General features: G+C 40.6%; 1 protein-coding gene across 10 annotated transcripts in view; it reads left to right on the top strand.

Moving 5' to 3' along the window:
• The window catches only part of ENPP2 (ectonucleotide pyrophosphatase/phosphodiesterase 2), a 107973-nt gene that overhangs the window by 67262 nt on the left and 13947 nt on the right, over positions 1 to 26764 (top strand). For 6 of the 10 annotated variants that reach the window (XM_067711413.1, XM_067711412.1, XM_067711407.1 and 3 more), the window contains 8 exons: positions 5041 to 5149; positions 7969 to 8094; positions 11351 to 11382; positions 12087 to 12214; positions 14895 to 14982; positions 15147 to 15234; positions 16350 to 16534; positions 19548 to 19599. In XM_067711413.1, the coding sequence (XP_067567514.1) occupies positions 5041 to 5149; positions 7969 to 8094; positions 11351 to 11382; positions 12087 to 12214; positions 14895 to 14982; positions 15147 to 15234; positions 16350 to 16534; positions 19548 to 19599 (808 nt within the window). Of the gene's footprint in view, positions 1 to 2886; positions 3043 to 5040; positions 5150 to 7968; positions 8095 to 11350; positions 11383 to 12086; positions 12215 to 14894; positions 14983 to 15146; positions 15235 to 16349; positions 16535 to 19547; positions 19600 to 26764 lie in introns of all 10 variants that reach the window. The other 4 variants (XM_067711408.1, XM_067711411.1, XM_067711416.1 and 1 more) reach the window with 3 other exon arrangements.

Consider the following 26764-nt stretch of genomic DNA (forward strand, 5'->3'; position numbering starts at 1 on the left):
AAAAGACCCTGTGGCACAGGCAAACAGCGCTTGTTATAGCCGCTCTTTTAAAAGCCAGAGGCTGGTACTTTAAGAGGTTAGCAGCTACTCCAGTTGCTCAGCTGGTAAGCGAACTTGGAGACAGAACTTCTGACTCCCAGACTAGGAAATAATTTAACTCTCCTTTAGTCCAGGAGATAAGCAAAGTGGTCCATTAATAACTATGTTCAAACCACACAGAACGTTTTCTTTATGTCAAACGTTGGCTTTTTACAACACAGAGGAGGTATAATTCTTATAATTTTCATTTCCTTAAAAGTTATACGGCTTAGCAATGAATCTTCTTTATTCATTAACATCTCTGGATTTCTAATATGTGTAGTTCAGTTATAATTACTTACTTGAAAGTGTGTTTTTGATCAAGAAATAAACTAAAAGGTTCTTTTAAAGTCCTGAGCAGTGATAAATGAAGCATAATATAGGACACTTTAATTTGCTGTAATGATGGTTCTATGTTCAGGATTCTCATAAATATACAAACATTTTTTCCTGAGTATTTTTGAATTAAGAGTTGGAAGTATTCATGCTATGTTCTTTTTAGTGTTAATGCTTCTTATAACTGGGATATTCTCATATATCTACGGGGTAAAACACTTACGATGTATCTTCAGTTATGATAACCTGAGAACTTGGTCACTTTCTCTCGAACAAGCAAGGGATGTTTTCAGATTTCAATGATTTCTCATTTGGTTCTAGGAATCTTATTTTTTGCTGAAAGAAAAACAAAACAGTTTAAAACATGAAACCAAAGCCAGCAAAACCTATTTTTTTGTGGTAGACGAATTGGTTTATCTACCTATATATCCCTCATCTACACTTATTGTGCATGTAGCTGAAATATTATTTTTAAAATCAGTAACATGTTATCTTTTACACCTTGCATTTGAAATTTAATCGAAATGATTCAATCTGGCAAAATGTTGTGTGCTCCAACACACTTGAAGTTTGTGCTTTATTCGCTTAATACCTGAGTATACTTTTTTCAGGACGATTCTCAAACATTGGGCTAATAGCTTCGAGAAATGGCGTATTGCTCCTGGTTTCACAGTGTAATGGTGAATGAATGTTCAGAAAATATGCTTGCTTTTGGTTACTGGCGCAACCTTTTTCTCTCTGAGCTTCTGTGCTTTCCCTGTGACTCTCCGTTCAGCTGCTCTTCAGGCCTAGAGGCAGAGCTTTGGCTGGCTAGTTACTACCTCCAGATGGCAAAGTATCCTGAAAAGCAGGGAAAGTTGCCCATCTCCTTCCCATCCTTTTAATAACCTCAGGCTAAATCTTCTAAAGTCAGACTAAAGTATGGCTGGTCAGTGAAAACTTAGCTATTGTCAACCTCTAACATTCAAAGAAGGAAATCCATGCAATATAATCCCTGGATGAAAACTCATTTTGACTAAAATCCTGTTTCTCCTGCCGCCCCTCTAACCTGCTGCCATCAGAAGGGCTACCTTTGGAGCCTTCGGAATGTTGAGGTCTCTTGCAAATGGCCGAGTGTCTGATGGGCAGACTTGAGCGCTAGCTGAATGAATTTGGTGACCATGAAATGGTAAACCCTCTTTTTTCCTTTTGCTTCTCATCTCATGGGGAATTGGCTAAAACTAGAGGCATTAAAAAAAAAAAAAAACAAACCAGAGTCCGTGGGACTGTCTTTCCATCGCTCTGCTGGAGAGAGAGGATGAGACAGCTGTGGCGATGCCTTTGCAGTGGCTTGCTCTGGAAACAGTGAAATCGCATGGCAGATGGCCTCCTTTCTGGATACACTAACATCGTTCCTCCTCCTGGCCCTTCTTGCGTTTGAATGAGTCTCGGAACAGTCCCACCGAGAGAAATCAGCTAGGTAGACAGCAGGGCTTGCTGCTTTAATTCACCTTTGCACCATCAGCAAATCAGGGACCTGTTTTTCTCCAGCATTAGGAAGTCCCAAAAGGTTACCTTCCTCATCTACAGTTTACGTGTCAGCCTTTACTGCTTGCTAGGTTTTCAAAACAAATGCATAGTACAGCCACTACCCCCCAACCACCGCTAAAAGGGGAATGTCTAACGGAAAGAGTATAAGTAGAATCTTTCTTGATATATTTATGTATACCAAGATGAAGAGGTCTCGATGACTTTTTACATTTGACCTAATTTTACAAGAGGATTTTTAAAAAGACAGTTAGTTCTATTTATGGTTACCTCTTAGCTCAGAGTTCTTCTCTACCAGAAACCTAAATTATCAGTGGGAAGTTCTCTCTGCTGATTTGTGGGAGTACATTCATGACCAAGGAGGACTGCTTAGTATTTATGTTTCATTCCATCCTTGGTTTAAAATTTCTTTTCCTGATCCTTTCCAATGAAGGTGACAGTTGCTTGGATATAGTTGGTGGTCTGAACAGATACCTGTTAGAATCTGAATTGGAACCGCCTCCGTGAATCCTTTAGCACTTTGAAACGACCAAGTGACCAGCATTCCATTTAGTTTTCAGCTAGTACTTTATACATGGAGAGCTTTTCATAGCCAAGGACCAGTCTCTCCGTAACGCAGGAGTTATGGAATGCAGAATTCTGTGTCACCTTCAGGTCTATCCACAGTAGGTCCCTCAGCCAAAAGAGACCCACACGACCAGATTCTCTTAAATTATATACTTGTTCTCAGTGAAGAAGCTGTAACAGCAACATCAAGATCAATCTAGGAGGCTTCTCTCTGTAGAGTTCCCCGAATCATCCCTCATACCAACTTTTTCTCACTTAAGGAGTCAGTTTTTTTTAACTAAGACTCTACTGACCCCAGATGGCAAAGTGTGAGCTTTATGATCTGACCCAGAGGGACAGACGACTTCTGAGTCCAGACATCTCTATCCGCCAGTACAGGACAGTAGTTATGGTTCACCTTTTACTCCGGCTAAGAGACCTAAGAGGAAGGTTACCCCTAAGAGGAGACAGGAAAGACCAGTTACTCCTCCAAAGAAAAGAAGAAGAAAATTACATAGGATGGACCATTATGCTGCGGAAACTCGTCAGGACAAAGTAAGTTTATCTATTGTTCCAACGCTTTGTGGCGGGCAGGTCTGAGTTGAAGGTTTCCTTCAGTGCCTTGGTTTGAAAATCAGCTGAATATGTTAAAGAAAAAGTCTGGTGTGTCATCCTTGGCTTTGAGTCCAGAAGAATCTGCTCCTTCAGAGGTTAACACTGATGTGAAGACTTCTTGATCTTTCAGCCAGAAAAAAAAAAAACCAACAACTTCTACTTTCTTTAAAGTTAGTTGCCCCAGACTAGTATGAATATTTAGGCTTGAATGAGTGTTAAGAAAGCTATTGGTTTTGCTTGCACTTTTTCACAGAATTTGTCACAGTTTCTTGTAGCCTTGGTTCTTGAGAACAACCCAGCAAGGTAGTCGGGGAAATCCTGAGAGACGGTATAGATTAGAACTCAATAGTATATTGGACTAGATTAGTGGTCTGTACCTTCCAAGTTCAGAAGAGGTCTTAGATGATAGGCAAGGGAAGAGCTGAGACAGAAGGAGAGAGAAAACAATGGGTAGATAGAGTTGGGTGTGTTTTCTTATAGAGATATGAGCAATGTGTACTCTTTTCATTACATTCAGAATAGCCTATAGGTTGTTACTTTTCTTGAAACCTCCGGAGACCTCCGAGGCACTATCTTATTTATGATTGTTTGAACTAATCACTAAGAAATAGGTTCTGGATTTTAACCTGAGTCATCTTTCTGACTGAAGAAAATGAATTTGTTGTCAAGGGTTGACAAAGGTTGTGCATTTGGTATTTCTTTGTCTAGGTGAAGGTCTTAGAGGAGAGCACAGTTTACTCAGAAGCAAATACCGCTAAGTCTACCCTCTGTTAGTCTCTTCAGATTATGCCGCACACATCATTATGAAACTTTCACTTGTGACTTACTCCTTGGGACAGAATTTGAAACACTGACTCCTGTCATGAAGAAAAAAAAATTTACACCTGATTTTACTGATGACATGATATGAGGAAAGGTCAAGAGTCATCTGAGAAGATGCTAATGGAAGATAAGATTATGTGTCTGAGGAAAAAAGATATGCCGATCCCTTCTGTTCTTATCTCTGTCATTTTGAGTGGATATGTGTGACTGTAGCTAAGCTGTCCAATTCAGCTGAAGTTCTGTCAAGTGTTTGTCTGATGGGATGTTTCTTGAAAATCTTTCCATTGCACAGAGATGAGAGGGAGAAGGAACTCTCTAGTAGGTTCTATCAGAAACTTCCACTTGAAACAAGAACGTGAGAGATGGATTATGATTCTTGTGCTTTGGAAATGTTCTTCAGAGAACTGAGTTTTCAGTTTTCGTTAGGCTAAATAAGAAACCTTCTAGAACAAGCTCAATGATTCACTTCTATTTAAGTTTGAACTCTTGTAGATTTTTATTTTACTCAAAATCAGCTTGAAAGGGACTAAATTGAGACGTAGTAGCTTGCTTCTTAGAAGTGGTCCTTCTATTAAGAATCTATTGTTGTCAGAAATTGACAGGAAGTTTTTTGGAACACTAGATGGGTCTCTTTGTATTAATGATGCTCTAATTTGGCATCCAGTGGAAGGTTACCATTTAACCTCAGAACTGCTTTTGATTCACTTAGCCTCCATCTTCTTGCCATGGTTCAAAGCCTAGGTGATTTCACGTAGGGAACAAGAGGCTTAAACTGTCCATCTGACTCACTCTCAAAATTCTTGGACTTAAAGAACATTGTTACATTTTAGAAAAGCCATTTTATCTCTAAAAAAAGAAGTGCCCTTAATTTTTCTATTTTTATGTCAAAGAATCTTGAAAGGGATTGAATGAGGAGAGGTTTTACATTCCTAAAAGAATATAAATAAAAATGCTTAGACCATGTTTCCATTTAGAAAGGCAGGAAAATCTCCCTAGACAAAGCTCTGCCTCTGGGCCTGAAGTTTTCTTTCCAGAATGTTTTAGGGGTAGAAGATCTATGAGATACTGAAAGGAAGAAACAAAAACCTTCAGGGACTAATTTGCTCCTTTTTCCAGATGACAAATCCTCTGAGGGATATTGACAAAACAGTGGGGCAATTAATGGATGGACTGAAACAACTAAAGCTGCATCGCTGTGTAAATGTCATCTTTGTTGGAGACCATGGTAAAGCTTTGTTTCTTTATCCAGATAGATAACGTTTCTGATGTGCTGGGGAAATCCTTGCTCTCAGAATCCCAGGTTATATTCTTCTTCCTCCTTCCCCCTTTCTTCAGGATGGAGAAAGAAATCGAACCGTGACTCAAAATTATGAGATGACCTGAGATGACCCTGCATACATTTTGATCAAAACCAGGGAATTCCTGTATCTTCCTATTCTTTGCAGGAAAAGCCTTCCTACAAAAATCTGTCCCATATTAAAAAGTTGCAGGGAATTCCCTGGCGGTCCAGTGGTTAGGATTCGGCGCTTTCACTGCTGGGGCCTGAGCTCAGTCCCTGGTGGGGGAACTGATATCCCTCACGCTGTGCAGCATGACAAAAAAAAAAAAAAAAAAGATTGTGATATTAAGAGCTTCCTCTGTGAATGTGACATATCCCTCCTAGCCACATCCCCAAAAGGAGCCCACAGAGTTCATGTGGCTAAAAAATAAATCTAAATATGATTAAGAAAAGGTGGAGACATAGGCTTCTTGTCAAAGAGGTGACATATGAGAAAAGTGATTTCCATGCATTCATTGAGCGAATTCAAGACCCAAGTCAGAGGACCCTGGATCAGTAGAGAAGACTGTTAAGAGAGGAAGAAGCAGTTTAGGGAGCTGTTTTCTAAATCACTGTATAAAGTAGAAAAATGTATGGATCAAGAGCATTATAAACATATATGTCTATAGAGCTGGGGTGGGAGGGTGCAGCAGAGAGCATTCTTATTTCACAGGTGTGCAGACTGAGAGTGCCTTCTGCCTTCCAGAACCAGCAAATTGAAATCATGGCTCTGGAATATGGGGCTGCTCCCTTCTAGGAGAGGGTTTGGAAGAAGAAAATTAGTTGACTTGGTAGTTCTGTTAAGAAGGGCAGATAACTCTCCCTAATCAAAACTCTGCTCTGGGCCTGAAGTTTTCTTTATAGAATTTGCTAGAAGATCTATAAGAAATTAAAACAAAAACAAAACAAAGAAAACCCTAGAACTAATATGCTCTTTTGCAGGGACTAAATGTAACCATCTGCAAAATCATGTTCCATGAGTTTGACTCGGTGGAGAGCTGCAGATAAGACAGAGAATGGGGAGCCTGTGACACAGCTGATTTGATTTAAGTTGCCCAGAGGTGTCAAGAACACTTGCTTACATGTTGGAGCCATATGTCTAAGAAGTAGATGGGCTCCAGTGAATCACAGGCTGGAGCCCTGTAAAAGTCTTGGCTAGATTCCAGTCTGGTCTTGCCAGTGTGCAGGCTTCTGAGACGAATAAATGGCACAGCATCTCTTTCTTAAAAGGTAGTATTGTCTAGTGTTCCAGAGCCTGGGTTTGGGAGTAAGAATGAGTTGCAATGGAGTTCAAATTGCACTGTGCCACTTAAAAGCCTCTCCAAGTCTCAGCCTCCTGGTCTGTAGAATGAGAACACTAATACCACCAACACAGAGTTAGTCTGGAGGGTGAAGGGTGATGACGCTTGCTTGAGAAGCACTTTGAAAGCAAGAGAGATGGTTCACCACTGGGGTGGCTAAAGTGACTTAGGAAGGCAGCAAATGGAAGATTCTTCTAGTCTTCCATTAACATGTATTTAGAGACTTCCCCTTCCTGGATTCACATTGTGCTTGAACATAACAGCTGTTTATTGCTTCAGTTATTCCTCCTGAGATTTTAAATGTTAAAAGGCAAGATCTATAACCCTTGTGCTATGTTGGGATATGTTTTTCTCTCTCTTCCTTCCAATTTATATTTTAAAAAGAGGGGTCTGGATCTGGGATCCCAGAAGGTGATAATTTGAATTTCACCATATCTGGGCCACTCTGAGTTATATTTCTTTATTCTAAAACCTTAGGAAATCCTTTACAGAATCATTTAAGTTTCCCCACTTAAAAAATATTTGGATACTGGATTATACAAAGCAATATATTAAACCTTTATAGCTTCATCTCATCTCGTAAATTCTGAAATGACAATGAAGTTCTCTTCCAGCCTCCATAACTTGTGATTCTAAGATTTGAGTTTGTTTTTATTTATTTTTTTAATATTGATCAAGAAATTCTCCTTGATGGGAGGCAGGAAACAAATCATGGGTGGGAGGGGGCAATATTTGTTGGTGAAAAAATTCCCTACCAAGACCCTTTTTATATTCTAGTTGCTAGCTTTCAGTTTTAACTGATTATATTGTTTACAGCTTGTTTTCAGCGTTATTTTGTTTTTCAGTTTGGGTGGTCACTGGGGCTGACATTTTTCTTTCTCTGTCTTGTTGCCAGTATTGTTTTGTCAGTAACATCCAAGGCCACCAGTGAAGGCAGAGTGAGGACTGGTGATTATGTACTCAAGTTGTGAGATACATTAGAGAGTTGGAAAATGACATTTTGTAAAAGAGATACAGCTATTTACACCACCCCTAGCTGGGAAGAGTTTAAAGCAATCTGGGATTTTTTTTTTAAAGAATAGATCTTTTACATAATGACAGTGTAAATAGATTTTTTTTTTAAAGATCACAGTTACTTCCTTTATCTTGTTGGTCTTGCTGAATGACTTAAAATATAATTGAGATGATGCATTTTCAGCCTTCTAGTGCTGCAAGATGATATGACTAAAGCAATGTCTGATGAAAAGATTATATAATGAAACATTCAACAATTCAAAGTCAAGTTAAGAAACCTCAAAAGAGAGGGATCCTCATGTTAAGTTGTGAAAAACGAATTAAGGAGAGGCCTGAATGTTACCTTTAGTGTCTGTGTGGAGATTTTAATTTTACAGTTGCCTGAAAATACTTTCTTTTCCCTCCCCTTAGGAATGGAAGATGTCACATGTGATAGAACCGAATTCTTGAGCAATTACCTAACTAATGTGGATGACATTACTTTAGTGCCAGGAACTCTAGGAAGAATTCGACCCAAATTTAGCAATAATGCTAAATGTAAGTTGACTCTTAAAATACTAAATTGTTAGAAGGGTAATTTAGTGGAGTGAGAAAGGGCTTATTCTCTGAAGCTAGACTACTTGGGTGGAAATCCTAGCTCTGCTGCTCAGCTGAGTGAACTTGAACGAGTCATTGAAATTCTAAACCTCAGTTTTTTTCATCTGAAAAAAGGGATGATAAATAACAACTAGCTCATAGGGTTGTTGTGAAAATGAATCTATGTATATCACTTAGAATAGTTCCTGGCCCCTGGTAGCATTATGTAAATATTTGCTCTTGTTTTTATCATGTGAAAAATACACTTAATTTGAGTCATGTGTATAACCATAAACTTCTGCTTACAAGAGACAAACTTTCCAACAAGAGGTTCAGGTTTACTCTTTAGCTCAAGTGAAGGAGTCCATGACAGGGTTGGCAAAAGTGCCCTCAGACCCTAAACCTTCCTAGGAGCCTGGTTGAAGGGAACTCTTTACCTTTAGAAAAGTGATTGACAGAAAGCAGCAGGAGAAACTATTAAGTCCTTGGAAAGTGGCAGCTGTTTTGAAAGATTAGAAATAAAATAAACAGGAATAATCTTATCACTTCTGTTTTACACATTTGGGTTATGATATGCCACTGACGAGAACTTTGATTTATGGGTTAAGATGTTTTACATGCTGCCCAACCACCTAGCTTTGGAGACGTGTATAGTTTTATTGGAGGCATGCTGCATTTTGGGGAAGAAAAAAATCCTTTAGCATTTTTAGCCTTGGGAATAAGAAACCATTGGCACCAAGCATAAAGCTTTGGAAAATTAAGTTTTTCCCAAACGATGTTACTGAGTCAACAGAAATGGGAACTGTTCCAAGGTCAGCTCCAGGCAACGCTGTGAAATAAACAAAACGTTGGTGTCTCTGCCTTCTCTTTTCCGTTCCTTTTCTATCTTCCGTGTCCTGTCTTCTCTGTTCCCTTGAGCTAGGCAGGCCCTTGCCAGAGTGGCCCAGAGTCACTACGGTACCTCTTGATCTAGTATTTGCATTCTAGGACTTATGCAAGAAAGTTTTTGTCTATTTTGAAAAGTATTTCAAAACATCAGTAAAAGTAATGGGGAGGTTGCTTTAGGGGTGGAAGGAAAACTTTCCTAAGGCTAATGAAATGATAACTACCAATAATTAAATGTCTTGTATTTAAAAAAACACGTTCATACATTTTATGAGAGATGGGAGAGCGAGGTGTTTAAGAGCAAAAACAACGGTGGCAGGATGTGTGGGTTCAAATGTTTGCCAGCTGCTTCACTCTGTGACCTTAAGCTGCTTAAACACTCTGTGCCTTAGACTTCTCATCTGTACCATAAGGATTTGGGGGAAGATTAAATGAGAGGTTCCCTACATCTCACTTAGATTAGTGTTTAGCACATAGTCAAGCTATGTAAATGGTAGTTATGACGATGATGTTTTCGTCACATCACTCTTTCAGCCAGATGTATACACATTTTATTGAATCCTTCCAGTGGCCTGTGTGTTAGGTATTATCATCTCCTCTTATAAACAGTGGCAATCAAGGCTCAGAGAGAGGTGAAGTAACCGGCTAAGAGGACGACAGTCAGTGAGCGGCAGAGCGGGGACTTAAACCCAGATGCTTAACTGACTCTTAACCACTACCCTGTCCTGGGGGCCTCCCCTGCTCTCTGGGAGCTGTTAGCATGAGAAGGCTGAGTATTTCAGAATTGAAGGATTGGTGTCCCACACGTGGACTCAGGCATTTGTTATTTCCTAGAAGTTCTCTGGGATTTATCTGAGCACAAGACTGCCCTGTGCTATTTATTTTTCTTCATTATCGAAGAACATGAACTCATTCTGTTTGGTCCCTTTGAGGACTGTGGTTGATGAGGTCACTGAATGTAGAGGTTCAAAGCATGGCTTTGCTCAGTCAGATTGCCAGCAGGGTCCTAGTGTGCACCTTCCCCTCGTCCCCCGCCTCCACCTTCTAAATGCCAATTGGCTCAGTGAGGATTCTGATCGCACCTACATTCCAGCAGACTAGTTGTGAATGACCAGAGAGACAGTGCCTGCAAAGCCCTTACAGAGACCGAACATGGTATGGACACAATTTGGGTTAATTATTATTGCTACCATTATTACTTATTTTCGTGTCATTGAAAGATGCAACTCAATTTTGACCCCAATTTAAGGAGAAGGGAATCCACATTTTTTTATCTTCGAATTTCATAGCTTTAGAACTAAGATGCTGAACATTGTCTTTGAAGAGTGTATATTTATGCTGCAAGGCAAGCTTATTCATGCATTTGCACCAAACATGAACAAATATTTATTTATATTTATTAACAAATGTTTATTGAGTGCTTACCAGGCCCTGGGGACGCAGCAGGAAATGACAGAGACATGACCTGCTCCACTGATGTTTATAGTCCAGGGACGGTTGCCTCATGGCTGTCGGTATCTCTTCTGAACGCTGCTTTCCTTTTCTGCTGATTCTATAATGACATGCTGAAGCAAATTTTTGGAAAACAAAACAAAATGCAACCAACCTACAATCTCCTCTTTCTCCCCCCGCCCCCCCGCCAAAAGGGGACCATCAGATAATATAATCCTGTCCACAGTTTATACACAGCCATCATTTACATAGTTTTGCTTTTAGCTAGTTCAGGGTATTGACTAAAATATCCTTTGTTTGCTGGTAGTGAAAATAAAGAAGGTGCATACGTGTGTGTGTCTGCAACTGGAAAGGGGCAGCCACCTATGTAATTAGACCTGTGATATTACCGAGGAAAAAAATTCCCTTTAGAAAAAATAATGGATTAGAAGATTCATCTTAAAAGTGGATGATGGCTTGTTTGAAAGATCTGCAGATACATAGGAAGTTACATTAAAAGCCCCAAATGCCCAGTTTAGTTCCTGATGTTAAATTTCAAATAAACTCAATCCAGGTTCCAGAGGGACCATTTGGGAGAATTTTAAAAAAGCAATTTACCCAGCAATACCCCAGTGCTCTGGAAGGAGGAATTCCCTTCCGGAAAGGTTGGCTTGGACCTAGCAGGGCCATTTACCATAGGAATTGTTCTCTCGTTTAGATACATTTCACTTACTGAAATTTTAAATACCCACACACAGTTTTACATATATTTTACACAAAATCTAAAGTGATAGGTCTTCTTGGAGAGAAAAAAAGAATCGAGTGTCTCGCTGCAAAAATGATTTCTCTCAGTGATTACTGTCAACTCTTTTGAAATCTTTCTCCTTCTCTCTTTGAACAGATGACCCTAAAGTCATTATTGCTAATCTCACGGTGAGTATTGCATGTCACCAGGCCTCTGCCTTTGGAGTAGCTTCCACACACTCATCTCCTGTATTCAACTCCCCTGTAGGCTGAGAGGAACATTTTCCTCACTGCCCTGCCATCCTGTATATTTGTTTCCCTAAGAGCTTTCTGGCCCATGGACAGCTGCAGGCTCCCTAATGGTCTTGGTAACAAAACAAAATGAGAGTATTTGACCTTGCCATTAGGGCTGAAAAGTATTCATTCATGATTAAACAGATCCTTACTCTTTCTGAACCAGATCTGCCCACCACCCTGTTCCACAGTTTTCCCATCCAGGATAGAGACCTTAAAGGCACATGAGACTGTAATCACATGGTCCTGAACATGCCTTCTCCTCCCTTCCCACCCCACCGTCCCATTCCTTGATTTGAAGCATTTGGGAAAAGCCTTGGAGTTTGAGCTGCTCTTCATGATGGTCTCGCGAGTCAGGAATGTATCTTAAAAATTTCTAACTCCCCTCTGATAACCTTCTATGTCTTCTTCAACATTATCTGTTCCCCTTTGAATCTATTTGTTTTCAGCTTTTATCATTTGATAGGGGTGACAAATACCATTTATTCAGTAATTAGCCTTTCGTTTGACTTAAAACCTCCTTCCTCTTTCTAGAGAGAATGTCTTGGACTTTTCTAGAAGACACTCCATCTGAAGTTCAATATCAATTTCTATTTCAGTGTAAAAAACCAGATCAGCACTTTAAGCCTTACATGAAACAGCACCTTCCCAAACGTTTGCACTATGCCAACAACAGAAGAATTGAGGACATCCATTTACTGGTGGACCGAAGATGGCACGTTGCAAGGTAACTTGGGGATAGGCTGTCCCTGATTCTCAGCTTCATAACCGCCCCTTTGGCAGCTGGAGTGCTTTAAGGTCCTTAGCCATTATAAAAAGAAATCTCAGTTGGAAATCTCATCGTTTGCAAAGAGTTTGTGTGCTGGATAAACAATTAGCCCCGAGACAATACATCTCTGTGTTCCTGGTCTCAGCATCTTGGTGGCTCTTTGTAGCCTCTCAGTGCATCTTTGTGTGTTTGTCTCTCTGTTTTGTTTTTCAAATTTACATTCTATTCTTATTACTTGAGTAAGTCAAACATATGCCTGGGACATTGCCTTACCACACTGGACAGGTTTGGCCTCCGTTGACGAAACTTAGCTTGTAGCGACATTTATAGAAGAGTTCAGAAAATGTTGTTAATCTTAAAACCTCTGTTACCTCTGTTACTCTGTTACTGAACAGAGGCGTGTTTTACATTGCCTTAAATATTTCAGATGTTTGCCTTGTTTGGAACTACAAAAGACTCTCCAATATGGAAGAGACTATTCCTTGCTCTTGAATCTGATGTAGGATGTGTCTGGAAGCTCTAACCAGTTCCAAAGAGTTAATTATCCAAAGCTTAATCACTTTCACACAGACCTGGGGGTAGCCCTTTCCTACTCACTCTTTTTTTATTTTTTCTTTTGGCTGTTTTGGGTCTTCGTTGCTGCGCATGCGCTTTCACTAGTTGAGGTGAGCAGGGGCTACTCTTTGTTGCGGTGCGCGGGCTTCTCATTGCGGTGGCTTCTCTTGTTGCGGAGCACGGGCTCTAGGCGGGGTCTTCAGTAGTTGCAGCACACGGGCTCAATATTTGTGGCACGGGCTGTAGGGCATGTGGGCTTCAGTAGTTGTGGCTCACGGGCTCTAGAGCGCAGGCTCAGTAGTTGTGGCGCACGGGCTTAGTTGCTCCGCGGCATGTGGGATCTTCCCGGACCAGGGATCGAACCCGTGTCCCCTGAACTGGCAGGCGGATTCTTAACCACTGTGCCACCAGGGAAGTCCCCCACTCACTCTTGCTCTGATTTTCTCCTTTAAAAAAGTGCTGAGACTCAGTCTTAATTAACTTAGCAATAATTGAACAACTACTAGATGTACTCTGGCTTGGTACTTGAATGAATTTACAAGGGAGAGAAGATAACAAGAAAATGTGTGTCCTCTAAGAGCTTGAGTCAGTATGGAACATCTAGAGAGACACATGTGACAAATACACAAATATCCTACTGTAATTGTCAGGGTGTACATAAAGTGAAATATGTAGGATTGTGAAGAGATATGTATGTAAACTAGAAATTAGTGAGATCATTTAGAACAGACATGGGGAGTCTTCAAGGAAAAGTTACAAAACTGTGACCAAAATGGCTTGGCTAAGTATGGGATGGTTTGGAAGAATGAGCAAATTTGTACCATTTGTAGGTTTCGATGAAGAAAACTTGGGAGTTGAGTAGGAGTTAAGTAAAAGATGAAGATAGTTGAGCACATTAGTGTAGACCAAAGCCAGGCATTTTAATTAGCAGTAAAGTTTTTCAACTTATGTCTTGCACTGTTGAGTTATTATATGCACATATCTTATTATCCCGAGCTGAAAGTACTTTTCCTAAGAGCAAAGACCCCAAAGTTTAATTTCTTTGTTTTCCCCCAAGCACTTTACTTCAGTGCAATGTACCTATAGGTACTTAGGAAATATTTGTCTTAATAAACATGAAAGTGTTTTGGAAAAGTGCTGCATGACTCTAAGCAAAAGGTATCTTCCTGTCTCAACAAGGAAGCTCAGATGCTTTTGATGTCTAGAGAGCAAGGTTTCCATTTTCTGTTTCTAAATAGAGGTACTGTCTAGGTGAGGCTTGGCTCTTCTTAGCTATGCCACTATTACATATGTTAAGCTTATGACTCAGTTATGTTCTCTAGTGGTATTACTAGGTAAATCTGTAGACAGGTAAATTTGTATGCAAACATTTTTATAGAGTACAGATCTCCATTCACTGATTAAAATCACATATTTTTAAAGTGCCAACTGTGTGCTTAGCATGGAGCATAGTGATGGGTATGTAGAAATGAACCAGACAAACACGGCCCCAGAGTGGAGAGTCTTACAGTCCTGGAGCTAGTGAAGCACACAGGCAGACAGTTGAAGCTTTGTGGCAACCCTGCATCGAGAGTCTATAGGTGACATTTTTCTGACAGCACTATTTTTAAATTAAGGTATGTGCGTTGTTGTTTTAGACAAAATGCTATTGCAACTTAATATAGTATAGTGTAAATATACCTTTTCTATGCACTGGGAAACCAAAAACTTCATGTGACTCAGTTTACTGCGATGTTCTCTTTATTGTGGTGGTCTGGAATCGAACGTGCAGTATCTACAAGGTGTGTCTGTACCTGTGACCAGGGCTTTGCTCAGTGCAAGCACGAGGCATGAGGAGGGGACCAGGACTTCAGGTCCCAATTTGTCCTGGGCTGATTGTCAAAGCAAAAGCACTTGGGGCAAAAGAACAGCATCATGTTTTCGTCACCACAGGAATGATGCAATTACAATGAGAAGAATATACTTGTAAGATCCACTCCTTAGAGATATTTTTTGTGCACTGGTTTTTTTTTTTTTTTTTTTTTTTTTAATCAGAATGATTTCATGAGAAATCCTGACTGATTGTACAATTGTTTCACTCTAGGAAACCTTTGGATGTTTATAAGAAACCATCGGGAAAATGTTTTTTCCAGGGAGACCATGGATTTGATAACAAGGTCAACAGTATGCAGGTATGCTCCTGGAACTGTGAATCGAAGTGTGTTTTAGTGACTCCAAGAAGGGATGGGAATGGTGGTGTGAGTGAAGCTTGCAAAGCATTTATAAATCGAGGAAGGGTTGCTACTAGATATTAGCAATGCCTAATTGTTTTGTTTGTTTTCTTTTCTTTTGGAAGACTGTTTTCGTAGGTTATGGACCAACATTTAAGTACAAGACTAAAGTGCCTCCGTTTGAAAACATTGAACTTTACAATGTTATGTGTGGTAAGTCATTTATTTCATCAAAACCAAGAAAACAATCTTGAGTTAACGTATGAACTTCTTTCAGTGTCGGAGAAAGAAATGAGGTGTCTGTTTTCTGGGATCACCTCATCTTTTCACACACAAAAAATGTTGTAATTTGCCCATTGGTTCAAGAGACAGAATATCATCCCCTTCTAAGGCTTCTTTGTCTTCCTTCAACAGTTGACTAACGGGGAGTTTTCATAGTGTTGCTGTTGGCAGTCTCTGGCTGATCTAACATAGCATTACAGTTTGACACCAATGGTCAGAGGCTGGGTAAAGCAAGAGTTCGACACAGAGCTTTCTCCCACCTCCATCTCTCCCATTGCCGCCCAGTTAAAATCTCGCCAGCTTGTATCCTGGCCAGCTATTTATGTACGCCTAATTATTTTTCTTCCTTGAGTTTCTAGTTGCTGAATGAGGACAACTTTTCCTATTTAGTAAGGGAGTGCCAGTCTGGTGGTTAGAGGGGGAGTCTGAAAGTCGGGTCTCCTGGGTTCTTTTCCCATCTTGGCTGCTGGCTCTCCCCTGCCCCACCTCTCAGCTTAGGCAAGTCACTGTATGCTCGCTTGGCAAACATTTCACTTGCTGTGAAATCAGCCTGTTCATTTCACAGCGGCACTTTAGGGCACAAGGCCAAAACCTCCTCTTGTCCCCGTACTTCTGTGGAGTGCATGAGAGGGCAGACTAGAGGTTATTTATTGATTATAAGTCCCACTTCAAAATTCGGGAAGAAAAGTCTCCTTAGACTTTTAGAGAAGCAGAAAGGCAATGATACTGAGGCTGATGGTCCTGTGTTGTAACTATCACAGACATAGGCAGTAGCTAAGTAAGGCCCTATTTCTTCACTCTGTCTTTTTGGAAATGTCTCTCTTTATAATCAAGCAACGAACATACTATTTCAGAAAGTTGCCAAGACATGATCAGGCAAGAATGATTTTGGAAGTAAGAAGCGAGCCTACAGTCTAAATTTGGTTATGCTATTCTAATTTGTGTTCCAAGTTTTCAGGCCCTTGGAAGGTGAATGGCTTTGACTCTCCCTATACCTCATCAAAAATATTTACAAAGTACCTGGTTCCTTTCTTTCTTCTCGTCAGATCTCCTGGGACTGAAACCAGCTCCTAATAATGGGACTCATGGAAGTTTGAACCATCTCCTGCGTACTAACACTTTCAGACCAACCATGCCAGAGGAAGTTACCAGACCCAGCTACCCAGGGATTATGTACCTTCAGTCTGATTTTGACCTGGGCTGTACCTGTGATGATAAGGTAGAGCCAAAGGTAGAAATAATTTTTCATGTTTATCATGGAGGAGCCTATTGGGTGTAGGGCAGTGCTGTCCAATAGAACTTTCTGTGATGATATGAATGGTATATCTGTACTGTCCAGAATGGTAGTCACTGGTCAGATGTAGCTTTTGAACACTTGGAACTAAGTTTTTAATTTCGTTTAGTGAGTTTAAATTTAAAGAGCCGTATGTGGCTCATGGCTCCCACATTGGACAGCCCAGGGATAGATAATGAAGAACAAAAAGTAAAATTCAGGGCTTCCCTGGTGGCGCAGTGGTTGAGAGTCCGCCTGCTGATGCAGGGGACACGGGTTCGTGCCCCGGTCCGGGAAGATCCCACATGCCGCGGAGTGGCTGGGCCTGTGAGCCATGGCCGCTGAGCCTGTGCATCCGGAGCCTGTGCTCCGCAACGGGAGAGGCCACAACACTGAGAGGCCCACGTACCGCAAAAAAAAAAAAAAAAAAAAAAGTAAAATTCATAATGCTATTCTGTGGAATCACAATTCCCAACCAAAATGATTTTTTTCTTTTTTTTTCAACCTGGATCACATGTGTATCAGTCATGGTTCCAATAAGAAACAGATGGCCCATGCAGAAGAGGTTTTTAAAGAAGGCTTAAAGAGATTGTTTCAATCACGTTTAATGAGAAGACTGTTTCAAAGGCTGGCAGGGTAGAGGGAAATCAGTGAGGGATGCTGAAGTACCCTGGGGCTAATAGGGTACCAATCCTAGGTCTCAACAATAAAGGGAGGGAGCAGTTACTGGCACATGGAGAAAGAGCTATATAGGAAGGAACGTCGGAATTTGGTAGATGGGTGCAGCTAACGCACTGCAACCTGGTAGAGGGGAAGCTGGGGGAGTAAATCCACCCCTCCCAATCCCCCGCTGGTACCTCTCATTGTTGGAGCCCTGCTAGAGGGCAAGCTTGCTCTCTGATGAGTCCCTAGAGATCAGTCTCCCAGGGCACAGAGCAGGGTAAGGAAGGGTGTGGCCGGGCAGGCATTGGGGGTGCAGATAGGGACCACCCAGCACCTCGTGTTTGGACAGTTATTGAAACAAGCAAACTACACATGTTCAGTAATGATTTGCTTATTGAATTTTATATTGATCAAAGACCTTTTAGAGTTGCCCATCAGTGCTTCTGACAGCAAGATACAACCAGTGTTACCACTAACACTGGTTAGTGGTTGAGAGGGTTCCAACACAAATCAAAGCAATTTTATTTTTGCATGTGTGTTTTTTTTTTTTTTTTTTTTTTTTGCGGTACGCAGGCCTCTCACTGCTGTGGCCTCTCCCGTTGCGGAGCACAGGCTCCGGATGCACAGGCTCAGCGACCATGGCTCACGGGCCCAGCCACTCCGCGGCACGTGGGACCTTCCCGGACCGGGGCACGAACCCGTGTCCCCTGCATCAGCAGGCGGACTCTCAACCACTGCGCCACCAGGGAAGCCCTGCCTGTGTGGTTTTATTACAGGCAAATGTGTGATCTTTCTATTAGACCTCATAAAAATGGAAAATAATTTTCCCACTGGTCTATCCCCCTCCCCTACCATTTGCTACTTTCTAGGATTCCTTGGGGCCTAGGAGCCACAGTGTGGGACGCCCACCATGGGAGGAAGTTTGCTCTTCTTCCCTACCTCCTTCCCTTTATTAATCCTTCCTACTTTAGCTCCTGATAAGAACTAACAGGGCTAATTAGTATAAAGTAGGTAATTCTAAGACCTCAGCTGGAGGAGTTGACTTGCCAAAGTCAACAGGAAGTGGTCTTTGAAGTGAATTCTAGTTATATTTTTAGAGGCATCTATTAGCTGTATCTTGTTTTCTGAATTACCTTTCTTCTGCGAAGCAAGAAATATTTTGGTTATTTTACCTTAAGCCGTTTTAGTGGGGTTCTAGATCATCTTTATTTTGTCAATGGGTTTCTCCAAAAGACTATTTTCCTTTTCTTAAAAAATAAATACAGACATACTGAACAGGTATAGAGATTAATAAAATGAATACTTCAATACACACATTGTGAGAAAGAAAACATTACAGATTGAATGGATACTCCATGTGACATCCCACACCCCAATCCCACATCCTTTCTACCCCAAAGGTAACTAATATCCTGAATATAGTGTATATAATTGCCATGTAGGCCTCTATACTTTCACTCCATACATATGTATCTCTTAAATAATGTATTAACTAATTTTAATATATAGTTCCCTAAAATAACCTATGGGATAGCTTTGGATATCTTATATTTTTATGTAAATGCTGTTATACTATATGTATCCTGCATTTAGTTGTTCATCCTTGTATTTTTGAGATTTATGCATATTAATATGTGAAGTTTTAGCTCATTCATTTTTACCATTAATAATTAATATTTAATTATATAATTATACCATCACGATTCTATTCAGTTTCCTATTTGAGAACATTTGGTAATTTCCAATTGTTAGTTCTTCCAAACAATGCTGCAGTAGCATTACCGCAAATGTCTTTTTGTAGACGTATGCTAGAGTGTCTCTAGAATATATAGTGGGAGATGGAGTTGCTGAGCCGTGACTTTTCAGAACTGCTGAGTCATTATGTTTCAGCTTTAGAAAGAGCAATTTCATAACTTGGTTTGGGAATCACTTTAGTGTACCTAGAGATTAATCCGAAATATTGAGGCAATATTCGAATTAATTTACATATATGCGCCCTAATCGTCGTTGTCGACATGGGAGGTTGGTACCATGATTATCCACACTTTTAAGGAAAGGAAACAAAATCATGGAGAAATTAAATAACATATTCGTGACCATAGATCACTAGGAAATGGAGCCTAAAATTTCATTTTGAGATAAAGTAGTAAATACTCTGCAGAGTTTATGGTATTGATGAAGTTTAGGGTCCTGTTTTGAATTTAGCTGGGTACTAAATAGAGAGAAGGGTGCTGGAAAGAAAAAACGTTTCTGATTTGCTTTCTCTTCTCTTTTCTTTTCTTTTTTTTTTTGGTTTTCACACATGAAGAACAAATTGGATGAACTCAACAAACGCCTTCATATAAAAGGGTCTACAGAAGGTAAGGAGTTGATGGAAAAAACAACCAGATAATTTTGTTTTCTAGCTTCCAAAAATTGGAGAGACTTCTTATTTACTTCATAGTGTAAGCACAATATTTTTTAAAATTCGAATTTGGATTGCAAAGTGATTTTTATACCATCTGGCAAAAGGTATTAGTTTATTCTATGTACACAGGTTGCCAGCTGTGTAATAAGTCAGAAAAGTTCCATTACCTTTTTTTTTCCTCAATAGCTTTTAAGCCCTCTGAAAAGCAGAGGGATTAAATATACCATTGTGCATCTGATGGGTCATAAGTTAAGGTGCTTATGGGGACTTCAGTGAAGGGAATGGAAGTCACAATTATAAATGGTAACAGCTGGTACCTCTACTGAAGCTTACCAACCTGCAGAGTCAGTGTGTATGTTATGGGAAGGGATGTACAGAAGGAACCAAATCAGAAATCTCTCTTCAAAGAAGGATTATCTTGAGCCCTAACTCATTCTCCTCTTATTTTACGTACAATAATAACCCTCCTGTATTAGTCAACTTTTGCAAGCTTGTGATGAAAAAAGAGAATCTCAGTGGGCTGTGCATTTCTTGTTCATATTTCAGGATGCTGACTATAGGCCAAGTGTGGCTCTGCCCCATGTGTACTTTTTATTCTGGAATCTAGGCTGAAGGAGCAGCCCCTAGCTGGGACATGCCCTTCTCGTGGCAGAGGGAAAAGAGGAATGGCAGAACCAGGCAATGGGTCTCAACACTTCTGCTTTGATGAGGCATCTGTCACTTCCATTCCCAGTTCATTGGTGAAAGTAGGGCACATGAAACCAGTGGAGTAGGGAAGTATATTCTTTCCACAAGGACACTGTCCTACAAGTCACTTGGCCATGGGTAGAAGTATATAATCCTTTACAAAAGAGCAGTAAATAATTAGGAACAATAATGCAATCTACCACATAAGCTCTTCCTTCTGGTTTTGAAATCCCAGGAAAATTAGAAGAGATTAGAAGAAGACGGAAAGGCTCCTACACAGGTTACTACAGCAGGTGGGATAGCATCTTGTAACAGCAAGGGAATGACCAAAAGTGTACTAAAAAGAAGACAGAGATCAAGCACAGCAGCCCAAGTCATGCAGTAAAGATGCACGTAGTCAAATTCTCGTGAGAGCGTTACATGAGTTATTAGCTTACATATGGTTCTATTTATCGTAAGTGCCATTTCCAATCTGATTAAGTAAAGGTTGAGGAAACCAGTGGAATATTTTATTTACTTGGCTTATTTCCCCTCTTTATAAAGATCTTCATGTTTTTTCTTCTTCTCTTTCTATATCACCACCCTCCCGGTTCTCTCTTTGATGATACAACACACAGACTCTTTGGCATGTAATTGGATGAACACGGCTTTTGAGATAGGACTTAGTTGATGGAAGGTACACAAATCCTTCACAAATCTAGAAGTGATTTGAAGTGTTTGACATCAAACCTCTAGTGGACTGCGGTGTCATTAGAATTGGAAAAATTACAATGCTGCCAGGATCGAGGAGTATGGAGTCTCATGACTTGAGTTTTTTAAATATTCACTCACCAAGGCAGAGAAATATTACTGAGATGTTTCTCTTCTAAAAGTCACTAATGAAATAGTTAATTATGATAACTTTGAATGGACTCTAATGTTTTCGCTGATTCAAGCCCTGACTATTCATGGTCCTAAAACATTTCCATCTGGGAAAAAAATCTTTCATTTAGTTTTTTCGTGACAGTGTGCTCATAGGACAAAACCAGTCCCACAAGTCAGCGTAGACAGTGGCCTCAAACTTCTGAGCTTGAAAATAAGAGGCATCTTCTAGGTGAATCACTGACTCTCAGGGCTGGAAAGAGCCATAGTTATTGACCTCACCGCACCATTGCTCTGCTCAGAGGTGAATATGTGTCTTATCTCTAGATGATTTTATGTCACCGAGGCTTAAAGTTTATATACTTTCATGGAAATGGGCCCTCACGTGTTTTTGTTGAGCGCCTACCCTGGGCTGGGAGCTGATTTCTCTGAGACGTCTGGTTCTGTCAGCTGTGTCACCAATAGTTTCCAGCATGTAACTTCACAATGGTGACATAAAATGTTAGGGGAGGATCCTGGTAGCACACCTTCTTGGTCTGCTCATGGCCTAATGGGATAGTCTCTAATGATACAAGGGAGACTTTATTTATTTTTATTATAATTAACAGTTTAATATTCAATAGACTTTTGGTAAGGTTGTTTAAGTTTATACAGCATTGTTTTGTTAGTGTGTATAATAATGTCTATTTGCAATTGCCAATAGCTGGAGTGATACAAGATAGACTTTAAAACTATTACATGAAATTCAAATAATTATATATCATTGCCTTATTATGTGCAAAGCTTTTGCTCATTTAGATTCTAGGATACATGTAAGCCTCGGTGTTCTCTCTCCTGTCTCTTTCTCTCTGTCTCTGTCTCTTGGTGTCTGTCTCCTTAAGGGTCTTGTCTCAGTCATTTCTTCAGCTGCAAAGTGACATTTTCTTGGTCTGAGTTCTTTCAGGCCTTTATGGTGAGTCCTGGGTCATAAGTCTAGTCCCCCACTGGAAATAGTCAACGTCTGCTCTGCTGGAGTAGAACCTCGTGAATTCGAGGTGCTGTATGTGTTGTGCTCAGAGCGATCACTTCCCCTTTCTGGCTATCTCTAATATATATTGAGGCTTTTAAACCATTTTGTAGACCTGAAGTTCTATACAAATGTAAAGTTGTATTATTTTCCTGCCGAGTTTTTTAAAAAAATACACGTATAGGTAGCTGATTTTTTCAGAATAAACCACAGGCCATGCCCATTCCATTTGTAACATTCATATGTAACTGTTTTAATGTCATATGACATAAAACCACTCATACATCTGTACCAAACACACATGTAAAAGCTATGCATTCCAACAGTGAAACAACCCAGGGTAAATATGAGGTAACAAAACAGTGGTATATTAAATTAATCTTAGGCTATATTTTATTACGAATACTAAACTTACAGAATCAAGTCCTGTACTAAAATGAAGAGGAAGAACAGATATGAGCTTCAAAAACTGGGATCTAAACTTCTTGCTAAAGCTTTACTATTTCTACATTTGTAGTGAATTCCGGATCTTAATTGCATGGCTGCTTTTCTGGATCACATGTATGTAATGTCTTGGCAAACTTATTGAATTTTCATTTTGTAATCCATGAATCAATGGATAAATGAATGAAATTGAAATATTTAAATTTCTCACAGCAAGCAATTCTGGCACTTGAGCCAGGTATAATTTTTACTGTAAGAATAATCGCACTATTTATTTTCACTTTAGTCTTTTCTCTACTAGCATTGCTAAACCATGTTTTGTATTTTCTTAGTCAGGTTGACATTCACTATCACCTTTGTGAGACAGGGAATTAAACATCCTCTTAACACCTATGTGTTTGGCTCCTTATCACACGCCATGAGAAATTAGTTTGGTTAGAAAAATGACTTCAACACTAGTAATTCTTGTTAACTTTAAAGCAGTCCTGAATAGCTAGAGAGGGAATATTAGGCAAGTTATACATAGAAAGCCAGTTCTTGAAAGTCATAAAGAACAGTATTTTTTTAAAAAATAAAACAATCAGGGCTTCCCTGGTGGCTCAGTGGTTGAGAGTCCACCTGCCGATGCAGGGGACACGGGTTCGTGCCCTGGTCCAGGAAGATCAGACGTGCCGCGGAGCGTCTGGGCCCGTGAGCCATGGCCGCTGAGCCTACGCGTCCGGAGCCTGTGCTCCGCAACGGGAGAGGCCACAACAGTGAGAGGCCCGTGTACTGCAAAATAAAATAAAACATTTATTTATCCACATAGATATTTGGCATTGTTGGAGGTAGAGATACAATGGTAAACAAAATAGATAAAATCCGTGTCCTCATTAAGTTATTATTTTATTGTGAGATTTAGCCAGTTGATGAATTACAGCATAGTGGTTTTTTTTTTTTTTTTTTTTTTTGGTACGCAGGCCTCTCACTGTTGTGGTCTCTGTGCGGAGCACAGGCTCCGGACGCGCAGGCTCAGCGGCCATGGCTCACGGGCCCAGCCGCTCCGCGGCATGTGGGATCTTCCCGGACCGGGGCACGAACCCGTGTCCCCTGCATCGGCAGACGGACTCTCAACCACTGTGCCACAAGGAAAGCCCCGAGAGTGCTGTTTCTTGACAGCATTGCCACCTGAAAGTTATGGTTTCTAAAAATCTTAGTCTTTATTTTTAAAATTAAGTATGCATGTTAGTATGCTTGTTGCAGTGATTCATCAATTCAGTAAATATTTCTTGTCTGATAGTGATAACACTCACAGATCTGCCCAAGTCACCCAGTCTTCTGGTATTATCTTTGATTGTTCCTTAGGGTTTCCCTTGGATTCTCTTAAAGTCACTTACTTAGTAGCTGTGGTCCTAGAATGCAGAAACTCCTTGGAAAAATCCTCATTACACAAAATAAAATCAAACTTTACAGCCTGACTTTTAAGATCCTCTTTACCTTTTGTTTATAGCCTCCAAATGAGAGCTTGTAGATATACTGTTTTCAAGTTTGGTTTAAGGGTAGCCTTTAAAACAAAACCAACATCTTTTTTTTTGGGTAGAAGAAAACCCATTTTAGATTTTGTACAGAAATGCATAACCTTCAGTTTTGTTCTGAAGGACCTCTTGAGGGTAAATAAGGTGAATAATCACCTTCCCCTAGGATTATTGTGGTATACTTTTTTTTTTTTTTTTTTTTTGCGGTACGCGGGCCTCTCACTGTTGTGGCCTCTCCCCTTGCGGAGCACAGGCTCCAGATGCGCAAGCTCAGTGGCCATGGCTCATGGGCCCAGCCGCTCCGCGGCATGTGGGATCTTCCCGGACTGGGGCACGAACCCGCGTCCCCTGCATCGGCAGGCGGACTCTCAACCACTGTGCCACCAGGGAAGCCCCAGCGTAGTGTTTTAAGGGTTGAGGTAAGAAAGAACAGGACCCTACCAGAGGCATCAAATCTAATCCCAGAGGAGGTTGACATGGCAGTAAATGCTAGTAGACACTTCTAAGGCAAAGGAGGAGAAAGGACGTAGGAAGAGGAAAGACCTTGGGTAGAGACTTTGTGGTAAAATGTAAGAGCATAATATTGTGGGAGTAGATGTTTAAAATAAAAACAAAAAAGAGGAGAGATTTTCATGTGGCTCTCAAGTCAGCCAGCTAATCTGTGGGAATATGAATCAGGAAGCTGAAGAGGGAAAAGAAACACACACTCAAGTCTGGATGACCAAGTTTTGGAAGACAAAAAGAATGAGCGCTGGGGAAGTCCACACCACTTAAAAAGATTTGCCTCACAGTATTTTGCCGACGTGGTATCTGGAGGAGAACCGTGGCATGTACCAAAAATGCCAGCCACTATTGTAAACAGGGAACTGGAGTGTGGAATGGAGGCTCTGTCTGGAATTTCACGGAGTAGGAACCCAGCCTGGGAAGACACAAGCTATCCTAGATCCATATCAAGAAATCACGAGGAACATATTTCAAAAGCAGAAGATTGCAGGCTCATCTCCAGGGTGGCTGGTCTCTAGATGAAGCACTTATGTGTCCAAAGAGTGAGCTTCAAGTACACTCTTGTGGCTCAACAAGGGACTTTTTGCTAAACAGAAATGCAATGGGTGACTTGTCTAAGATGTCATAGGGAGTAGCAGGCTGTGACCAAGAACCTGTGATTGTTTGATACCCTGATAAACTGAAAAAGGGAAATCTAAATTTTGTTTCTGGACCTTAAAGTGTTTCTTACTGCAAAGATGATTTCACCTCTTTCTAAGATGAAGCTATTATGCAATAGGAAGACCCAAGTAGATTCTTTGGGTCAGTTGGGGAACTTGGTTGGATATTAGGAGACTGCCAAAGCCACTACATTTTTTTTTCTTCATGTCATACATGCTCAGTTAACAATTGAGAAAAAGTTAGTCAGATGATGATATATTTGGGCTCCAACTGTGTGCCAAAAACTGCAGTTGTGCATATCTTGGGAGCTATGACACCCACATTTCCAAAGAAAATTGAGTTTCTACATGCAGAGCAGAAGCATGAGTAGAGATGGAGAAGCTTAACTGGAGAAATCTTTCAGGAGAAAGTGACTCTTAAGATGTCTCTTCCCCTCTTGTCCTTTTCTCCCTCTCCTCCCCATGTCTCTTTCATGGGAGCTGAGCTATGTGACCATATTATTTGTCATCCCCTTTTGAAGGTGAGAAGGACAATTATGCCAGGGCAACAGGCATAAATGGGATGTGGGGTCACTCTGGCTTAGCTTCATAAGTTCTGTAAGGTCCGTACTGATGCCACCTCATCCCCATCTGCGGCATGCCTCATGCTCTGTTTTCCTGTTCCACTATGTAGATATCTCTGATATAGTGAGCAGCATATTGCATTTTAGTTATTTATGCCGTGTTTGTCTCTCTAATTGAACTGTGAGCTTCTTGAGGGTAAAAGCTCTATCTTTTTTTTTTTTTTTTTTTGCGGTATGCGGGCCTCTCACTGTTGTGGCGTCTCCCATTGCGGAGCACAGGCTCCGGACGTGCAGGCTCAGTGGCCATGCCTCATGGTCCCAGCAGCTCTGCGGCATGTGGGATCTTCCCAGACCGGGGCATGAACCCATGTCCCCTGCATCGGCAGATGGTCTCTCAACCCATGCGCCACCTGGGAAGCCCAAAAGCTCTATCTTAATTGTCTTTACCAAGTATCTCTATTCCATAGCCCAAGGCCTGACACAAAGAAGGTACTCAGTATATGTTTGATGAGGGGGGAATACATTAATGAAAAATTTGGAGGGAGATAAGTGACAGGACTGGTGGAGAAGTTATTCCCAGTAGAGAGAAAAGGAGTCATATATATAATAGCATAGAGTTGTTGACAATGATTATGAGCAGTATTACAAATCAATCAGCCTTCATGGAATGGAGTGCTATGTTGAGGAATGGTGAGAAATAAGGAGGAACCAGAGTTGGTGGAGTCTATAGATTGTCTAAGAGTGTTGATTGATGGCTGCTCTAAAGAGGGGTGTTGCATAGAGGACTATGGCTGCTGTTTTGTTGTCCTCTTAATGGGATAGATTGGATAATATGCCAGGTTTGCATCTGAGCTTGGAGGAATGTGTTGGGTAAGCATTA

The sequence above is a fragment of the Pseudorca crassidens genome, chromosome 17 (genome assembly GCF_039906515.1).
Source record: "Pseudorca crassidens isolate mPseCra1 chromosome 17, mPseCra1.hap1, whole genome shotgun sequence".
Lineage (NCBI taxonomy): Eukaryota > Metazoa > Chordata > Mammalia > Artiodactyla > Delphinidae > Pseudorca > Pseudorca crassidens.